The 9,318-nt window shown below is 41.3% G+C and overlaps 1 protein-coding gene across 1 annotated transcript in view; it reads left to right on the plus strand.

The window, feature by feature from the left end:
- CRAMP1L (Crm, cramped-like (Drosophila)) overlaps positions 1–8,862 on the plus strand; it is a gene marked incomplete at its 3' end in the record, with an annotated part of 34,908 nt that extends 26,046 nt beyond the window's left edge. Inside the window, exons 10-16 of the mRNA XM_009872407.1 lie at positions 1,607–1,784; positions 3,950–4,131; positions 4,742–4,816; positions 6,004–6,085; positions 7,106–7,210; positions 8,199–8,377; positions 8,743–8,862. Coding sequence (XP_009870709.1) covers positions 1,607–1,784; positions 3,950–4,131; positions 4,742–4,816; positions 6,004–6,085; positions 7,106–7,210; positions 8,199–8,377; positions 8,743–8,862 — 921 coding nt within the window. The remainder of the gene's footprint in view (positions 1–1,606; positions 1,785–3,949; positions 4,132–4,741; positions 4,817–6,003; positions 6,086–7,105; positions 7,211–8,198; positions 8,378–8,742) is intronic.
- Between the last annotated feature and the right edge of the window lie 456 nt (positions 8,863–9,318).

Here is a 9,318-nt window from a genome sequence, read left to right on the forward strand (position 1 = left end):
TGGTCTGACTTTTTGTGGGAAACAGAGCCTAGATGAGATTAATGTATTGCTATTCCCAAAGACTGCAGTTCTTTGATCTTTCTCTGTTGGTGCAGACTTAACCCCCTTCGGAGCTCTTTTTGATCCTAATTTTATAGACAAAGAATGTAGGATTTTATAAATTTTAAATCATCTTTGCTTAGATACAGCTCCAGATATAGACTTTGTTTAAAGTGTGAAGGCATTTGGTCTGACATCTCACAGAGCTGTGGTAATGTCTCCTCTCTTGGCATCTGCTTTTACTCCTGGTGATACATGTGGCAGCCAGGGATGTCATGATTAAACAATGACAAACTAGAAAGAAGGACATCTCCTTAGAATTGAGGGGAAAGAGAGAGAGAGAAAGAGGAGTCGGGGGAAAACTCCTGCGTTTCTCATTTGGCAGGGTTTTTCTGTCACTGTAGCACTTGGTGTTTTAATCCGAGTAGTGTAGTGCTGCTGGAAAGTACAGGAGCTCTTTCAGATCTGTACCATATCGTGCATTCCAGTAAGAAGCAACGTAACCTTTTCTTTTATTTGTCAAATGCCACTTCATAGTCACTGTGTTTCAGAAGAGGAGACAACTTTTGTGGCAGCACTGAATGCTGGGGGACTGATACGTATTCAAGCGACGAGAGTGATATTTACTGCCTATTGGGAATACCATTGACTTTTGAAAATTACGTCTCCTAAACCCGCTGCATTTCATCAAATACTGACAGGAACCGTAGTATTTTTGACCCAGGGTACATTAACAGAGGAAGGATTGATTGTGTAGTTCACTGCTGTTTTCTCAAGATAGTACCTAAGGAAGCCAAAATAGCCAGCTGTGCTGTGGTTCATTCTTCTTAATGAAGATTACAAGGATAAAACAAACCAGAGCAAATTTTGTTGCAGTCAAGTGTGGGTGGTAATTTTATGCCAGTGGTTGCACACGGATTCCTTCAAAAAGGAGCATTTTTTAGAAGAGTGTTTAAACAACTTAAATATCAAGATAGGCCTGGAAAATTAGTAGCACACCTTGCTGTGTATTGTTACTGCTGTATTGTAGGATGAAATAGGAGAAGCGATGGGGAAAAATTCCAATCTGTTGATCCCTTGATCGGACTCGGTGATCTTAAAGGTCTTTTCCAAGCCAAATGATTCTGTGATTAGATTTGAGAGCAAAATATTTTCATCCAGGTGTACTTTCAAACAGAGGACCCCTCTGGCTGGTTAGAGTTTAGGAAAATTAGTTTTGCACTGAATTAAAAACAGCACTGTTTCCATTATTGTGTCTTTACCATTTGAGGTTTTTTCTTCCTTTTTCTTTATCCTGGCATCCAGTACAGTCTGTGAAGCTTGTTGAGGGTTAACCTGATTGTAACGTAAATTAATGAGATTGAACCAGTGACACTTCACGCTGCTAAATGCACAGGAAGGGAATTTCAGCGGCCCACCATACACCTGGGTGTATTGGTTAGAGTACTTAAAGACAGTGTAGGATGTCAGGTTTTATTTTTTTTTAAAGCTTCTGAAGTACAATGAGTTTAACAATTTATTTGTTGTAATGGTACACAGTATTCATTTGGTGTGTGTGCATTTCTAGACCCCGGAGATGAGCTCTGTTGCCACGTCACCTATAAAGCCTGCTCAAGAGGAGCAGTCCCTGACTCCTCCAGGAAAGGTGATTGCCATCAGCACCAGGAGTCCGGGTTGTGCACGAAATCAGCCTGCCCTTCGCAACAACAAGACTTTTTCTCCTGGTGCTGCTTCCAGCTCCTCAGGTGAGTATTAGTACCAAGCCATTTCAAGTGGTCAGACCGTTAGTACCTCATATCGTGATGAGTATGTCCCAGTAACATAACAGGGGAAGAATGAGCATTCTTACTCTTATGAGTTAACTGCTTAAGAACTTTGATATGTGTTACTTTGCTGTAGAGTTGTCCTAAATTCTGTACTGCTTTGAATCTTGAAAAACAATGCATGCCAATAATACAGTTTACAGTCCAGAAGAACTTTGAATCACTCTTACAATTGGACATTTGTTTGGAGCTGACTGATACAGGATAGGGGATCTCAAGAAAGCAAAAGCTTTACACAGTGGGAGAGTAAATCTGTAGCATAATGTGTTTCCATAAAATAAGTACTGAAAATTTTCTGTGTGGCATTCTGCCATTATAAAAATGGTTATGAATTACTTTTAATAGAAGGTAAAGCTGCTATAACTTGTGAGCCCTAGCCAAGCAGACCAAGAATTTCAGTTCTCTTCGTCAGTCCAGTTGTGTTTGCTGGTTTATGGCTGTAGAAAAGCCAGTGAAGATGCTGGAGTTGCTGGGAGCAATTTTGACTCTTATGCTGCCCTTTCCTTTCCACACGTGTGCTGTGACAAGCAGTGGACCATGAGCAATTAACTAGTGCTCTAAAACATACCTGTGCTCTGTGTGGGTTTCATTTTGAACTGACATTACGGCAGTTTCATCTCGGTGTAAAGTTCCATTGTGCTTACTTGCAGACAAGGATGTACTTCCTTAAATATCTAGCGAAAAGCCGATAATAAACAGACCAAACAGATAGATCATACCATTTCAGTGAGATGCTCAAGCTTGAAGGACATACCTTTTAAATTGGACTTGCAAATAAAATCAAACTTGCTTAGTTTGTGACATTTGTTTTTATGAGGTTGTATTATATGCTTCTCTAATGCCTTGAAGATCCTTTTTGAAGCATTTTAAGGGTAAGGATCATCTGCTGAGGATCCTAGACAAAAGCAGCAAGAAGATAACTATACTTTGTGTCTGATCCCCTAGAAACAGACACCTCTTCCCATTTACATAGAGCTTCCTTGAGTCAAAACCAAATACAGTGTAGAGATTTAGAAAAAGTGAAGCAGCAGATGCAATGCAACATCACCTATAGTGCTTAAAGTATCATTATGTAATTATAGTTGCATCCCTTTACTGCTTCTTTGAAAATACAGTACTGTATCTGTTATCTTTAACAATTCTCTCTTAACACCTGACCAGGCAGGAGGCACAAATTGATATGTTGTTCTGCATTTAACTGATTTTTACATATGTTGGCACACTATAATTTTAACTAACCTTTTGGAAAAACCACTAAATCTAGAGCAGCAGGGTGGAGGTGGCAAATCCATCTTTTGAATAGAAGGCTAATGAAACCTGTAGGTTTATTTGTTAGGTAAATAAAGTCCAGTGTTCTGCATAAGACTTAGAGTGACATGGACTGGTTTTCATCCTAGCTGGGTGCCTGCAGAGTGGGCACAGCACTGTGAAATCCTACAGTACTTGTTCAAGTTAAATGTAAATGGAGATGTTTTGCTCCGATGCCATTATTTCAATGTGCCAAATGTATTTCTAAGGCAATCCATCTTTTGGAAGGTATTGTAGTAAATGGATCCCCGCTCTTTCATTTCTTTGTCGCCAGAATTGTTTTATGGGGGATGCACTTGAAATTACCCCAGGGAAGAGACAGGGGATGGGGAGTGTAAATAAAACATAAACACTGTAGAATGAGTGTTTGTTTGTATTACCTTCCCCTGCAAAGGGAATGGTGGATAGATAATTTGTTTAGTGGGAAGAGCCCTCAACTATTTGTACAAGCTGAGTAGATAAACTTGTTAACACGGTTTGTGTGGGGCTTAAAACTTGGTGCTTGAATTCTAGTTTCCTTAGTAGCCTACAATCACGTTTTACCCCTTTCTTCCAAGGATTTCAAAGTAAGTGAATGTTTGCAGAGTCCTTGTGAAGCTGTCAGTTTGTGGGTGGGAGAACTGAAGTATCGAGAGTTTCATGATAAGAGATCACAAGCACATGATGGAAGAGCCAGAATCCCTAAGTCCCAGTTCTCTGTATGATCCTTTGGATACTAAATAGTTCATTTCTTTCTGTTTTCACTTTACTACTTTTAAATTGTTGTTAAAATCATCCAGGTTTGAGAAACCTTCCTAGACCTCTCTTGGTGGCTGGTCCTTCAAGTTCTGGAAGTGCTGATGCCGATGGTGGGCTCTTTGCAGTTCCGACAACTCTCCCGCCCAACAGCCGCCACGGGAAACTGTTCTTGCCTAGCAAAGAAGCAGAACTGACCTTCCGGCAGCACTTAGACACCATCAGTGTAAGTGAGATGACTGAAGGAAAAAAAGAAGTGTATTGTGCCTGGGCCAGCATCCAGTGTATGTTACAAGTTTCTTGGCTCAGCACAAAGTTTAGGCTTCCCCATGAAGCAGTGCTTCTAGTGATGCTCAAGCTTAATGTATGACATTAGCTGAGGTTAGTTAGATTTTTGGCGACATAACTGTGCTTTGATGGGACATCTCATTAGACCTGAATCTCCGTACCAGCGCGCAGCCCAATGAAACTGGCTCACTCTCCAATTGAGTTGCTCCAGCAAATGTGTTTGCCAGGTTTAACAAAACATGTCTTTCTTATAATGCAGCTGTTTTTAAAAACAGCAATGAGCTTGTATTAACTGAATACTCATTTTACTTTATATATACAAACTCAGTAACAACTTCACATGGAGTGGCTTTTTTGGGAGAAAGCTTTGTCTTTCCTGTTGGAAAATTTTCCTGCACTAGCAGTGGGAATATTCTGCTGTCTGAAACCAAACACAGTATTTTAGTAGATAGTTAGAACTTTATTGAAAAGCAGAGTTTGAGGGGGTATAATTTATTCTGTGTCCACATGCTTAAATACTTTATAATGCATTTCCTGTTCTTGCGCAGATGCAGTCAGACTTCTTCTTGCCAAAGCCAAGGAAATTACGGAACAGGCACTTGCGAAAGCCGTTAGTAGTACAGGTCAGAACAATTCGTGAAGTGTGAAATGCCTGTTTTGCTTCCTGGATAGATATCGATAGTGCCGTAATGATTTTGCACCTGCCTGAAATTAGAAACTGGGCTTCCCTCATACATCCGCTGGAAGAGCGAAGCTGAACATAGGAAGGGATGAGCATTTTAGTCTGTGTTGTACGCAGCCACATAACATTCTTTCTGTGAGGAGTGTCAACAACAGCAGCAGTCCAGTGCATGAGGTGGTTTGGAAAAAATGAAAATGTCCCTCAGGTTCTGCTGGTTGGGCCGGCGGGCACTGATATACACAAGCAACATGTTCCGGTGGTGGCCCCAGCTGTCACTGTGAGAGCTGCCAGTGCTGCTGCAACCCAGTGTTCTTTTAAATATTTTTTCTTGCTTTCTTCTTGCTAATGGCTGTTAAACTGGGGTGGGTATAAACCCTCCATAGTGAAATAAAACATAACACCATTTGAAAGAACAGTGATTTCTTGACAAAAATGGGACTCGCAAAGAGATCCATAGAAGAGGCAGCCTGTTGTCATGGCACTTTGGTGGTAGGCAGGCATTCACCTCCTGAGACTGCGCCGGTAACCCAGCATGAAGGCACATGCTCCTGTGAAACCACAGGCAGGGGGAGAACAAGCAAGAAAAAGTAAAACCGAAATAATGGAAGCTTCTTCGGGGAAAGTTACCAAGTGTCAATATGTCTTTTTGTCTCCTCTGCTTTGTGTAAGTGTAGAAGACTTAGAAATTACATACGTACTGGTTTTTGGCACTGAAATATTCTGGTCCATGCAATTACGCTTGTTTTAAGAGCTCCCAAGTACCTACACCGGCCTCATTAAGTTGTGCTTGGTTAATTGTAATGAAAGATCAGCTTGCACCCAGACGAGATGGCATCGTTCAGATCACTGCTGTAATTCTGTGGGAGACTGAAAAATTACTGCAAGTATTTTCAGAAGGGATTGTAGTTATAATTAGCACTTACATTCACAGAGAAAACATACCTCTCTGTAGCTTCTTTCTCAAAATTACACAGACTTACTGTGGTGATCAGCTGTGTGACAGTCATGCCATGTAAATCCTCTGCTTATTTGAGAAGGTCTTAGGAATTTCAGTGCCTTAGAAGATGAGCTTTATCCTCTGTTCTGTGTTTAAATATGTTATGGTTTACTGTTGTTTCTCTCACACAGAGAACGTTGCTCCCCAGACCATCTGGAAATCCGTCCCAGCATGTCTGTTCCTTTTCTATCTTATCCAACTCATCCATCACAGGTGAGTCTGTGTATCTTCTATCGCTTTTATGCTACTGTGAGGTGGACTGGAAAGTGTCCCTTAGAACTGTATGCCAGAATAGTTTCTAAAAAGAGGAGAATACTCTTTCAAAAGCAAAAGAGTCATTTACCAGTTGCTTGAGTCACTTCCTGCAGGCTCATGGGATCGTGCCCCTGGACCATTGTTACGCAAGTCATGATTAGAACTGAAATTTTTTTGTTCCATTTCCCAGTATTGAAAGCAGGGAAGAGCAAGGAGTTCTCTAAAAAGAGACAAAATTTTGGAATAAAGTAGTTAGATAAGAATTTCTTTTCTGTAGGGTGCAATTATTTATCTAGATTTTATAGCAAACTTTTTGTAGTACCTGGGATAGTGTTTAAACTTGATACAGGATAAACTAATGACAGGACAAGGGGAAATGGCCTCAAGTTGCATCAGGGTAAGTTTGGATTGGATATTCGGAGGAAGTTCTTTCCTGAACAAGTGGTGAGGCACTGGAACAGGCTGCCCAGGGAGGTGGTGGAGTCACCAACCCTGGAGGTGTTTAAAAAAAAATGTAGATCTAGCACTTGAGGCTATGGTGTAGTGGTTAGGTATGCTGGGATGAAGGTTGGACTAAATGATCTTCAGAGGTCCCTTCCAACCCCGAACATTCTGTGATTCTGTGAATCAGTATACTGCCCATTTTTCTGCCGATACCCTCTTGAGTACAGTGATAGTACAGGTGAGCCATCAGCTTAAATCTCAAAATGAACGTTGGGTCTTAAAGGTTTTCCTCATTGGAAAGAAAAAAAACGGCTTCAGTAACACAGCAGCACTTGCTGCTGCATTTTTGTGGCAAAGCACTGGTTAGCTTGCGCTACCTGCGTTGCATCAAGCTGGTTTTGTCATCTCCATGGCTCGGATTCCTGGAGCTTGCTGCTGTGCAGAATTTGTTCGCTTCCATTGAACTGTGTTTTGAATGGTGGTTAACGACATTAGGCTTCATTTTCTTGAGCAAGATTTAATCCTTCACCCTAGGGAGAGGTTCGTTTCGGCCGATCCAGTCCTCGCTGACTAAAGCTGCTGTTTCTCGACCAATTGTGCCCAAAGTTCTTCCAACACAGGCTACCAACCATCTGTCTAGTAAGTATTTTCTTAAACAGAGAGTCATGGCCTGTCAGGGTCTGTATGACATGACATTGTTGGTTTCTGTTCCCTAGGTAAAATCATTAGTGCCTTTGGAAGGTGGAGAGCAGAGCTGTGTTAATAAAATCTTACTCGCAGTGGCTTTGTGTGGCCGCAGAGAGGGAGCAGTCGGGGCAGGGGACAGGCTGAACTAGGTTCCTTTGCTGTGTCTGACTTGCAAAGCGAGGGCTTAGATCTTGGAACTGAAGTTGAGCATTTTGATGAGAGTTTGTTGCAAGACTGCTTTAAAAAGAGGTTGTGACATGTTTGAAAGACACTTAAAACCAGCTTGTCTACCTCAGGTGCGATTATGAATTCTGCAAGAAAAAAACATTCCAGTGCACCCCAAGCAGATGCTGTCTTGCAACAAAAGAACGGGTCCCGTAATTAAAGTGATTAGTGAGGTGAAAGCAATGACTGCTTCAGCATTTTACATAGAGGAAGACACTCTGGTGTTTTACATGGAGTTAAAAAGATTTGGGTGAGGTTGACCCTGCAGCAACATAAGGGTTTTTTTGAGCCTAAATGGCTGGCAGAGGCAAAATAACGAAATACGGCTATACTGTTTTTAGAAATGCTCTAGTAAACCTGAGGAAACTTCTAGAAATTGCATAACCAAATACTTAATGATTTGCAAAACAAAACAAAAAAAAGGGCGAGAGGAGGAAAACTGGGATGTTTCTCTAAACTGTTTTAATATACCTGATACAGTGTTGGAACAGGGCAGAAAAATTAAACATTTTAGCTGAAAAACATTGAACTGTGAAGAGGAACAACTGATAGAGCTGATCAGATAATTGCTGCTTTCACTTTTTGTGTGTGGTAAATTTCGACTTTGGGCAATTTAAAAAAATCGTCTTTCAGATGAGTTGCAACAAAGTGATCACCTGAAGAAAAGGTCTGTAATGTGTGTTTTGCTTTTGTCTGTTTGTTTGTTTCACAAAAGGTGCTATTGACTTGGCAGCTAAAAGTGCCGGTATTATTCCTGGTAGCCCTATGCCTGTCCTGGACACGGATGGTTTGTCAGGTGTGTCTCCATTGTCACCAGAAGGAGTGACCACAGTGGTGACAGGGCAGGAGTCAGCAGTAGCACATCAGAATGGAGGCTCCATCACCACTGTCGAGGTCAGTCTCTTGAGCATGCTTTTTAAAGTGCTTAAGTGTCTTGCTTTTTCATCATGTCAAAAAGCCTTGTTAATGACTTTTCCATGAGCTTGAACGAAACAGCAGCATTTCCACAGTAGTTCAAGAGGGAATTTGGGTCAAAACATGGACTTCTAGGAATGTGTTTGGAATGGGAACTATTATTTCTCCTTGCAGTTTCTTTCACTGAGATGCAGATATGTGTTAGTCTTGGTCATTTTCTCGGGGAATTGATGATTTTGAAAGGCATGCATAGATGGTGACAGACTCTCGTGTCAGACCTCCCCAGCTCTGTCTGCTGGTATCTCACGTAAATGTTTGTCACATGGTATCTCTTGTGCTTCTAGGGCTCGGGCCCTGCGTGTCGGGTTCCGTTCATCAGCCTGCCAACACGGCACGAGCAGGAGGCGGTTCCTGATGGTTTCCAGGTGGAGTATGAAGGACAAACAGGTTTTACGTATTTCTTGGTACAGTGGAGGAGTTTATAATTGCTTTGCTGCACAGTACATGTGTGTGTTAAACATCACGGAGAAGGATTTCGGCATTTGGCAGTCCTGCTGTGCTTGTATGTTGCTGAAGAAGGAATATTAAGACTAAAAGCATGATTTTAGTGCCAGTATCCTCTTCAGAGAATCACTTTTCTTTATGCTGGATCCAGTAAGACACAGGTATTTAAAAAGTAACTGTGACAGTACCTAAGCTGTTACGAGTGTTGTCATCCTGTTCCCAACTTCCGTCTCCTGTGGGATCCAGGGCTTGCATTAAATCCTTAAGCCTCACAATACAGGCTTTTTTTCAGTGAAAGCACTTTCCACCCCTTCCTCTTGCAGGTACACATGAAAAGGGTCAAATTCATTTGTTTGGAGAGCATAAAAGAAAAGATTTTATTATTTTCTTTTATTATTATTATTATTATTATTATT

This window comes from Apaloderma vittatum, unplaced genomic scaffold (assembly GCF_000703405.1).
Source record: "Apaloderma vittatum isolate BGI_N311 unplaced genomic scaffold, ASM70340v1 scaffold1907, whole genome shotgun sequence".
NCBI lineage: Eukaryota > Metazoa > Chordata > Aves > Trogoniformes > Trogonidae > Apaloderma > Apaloderma vittatum.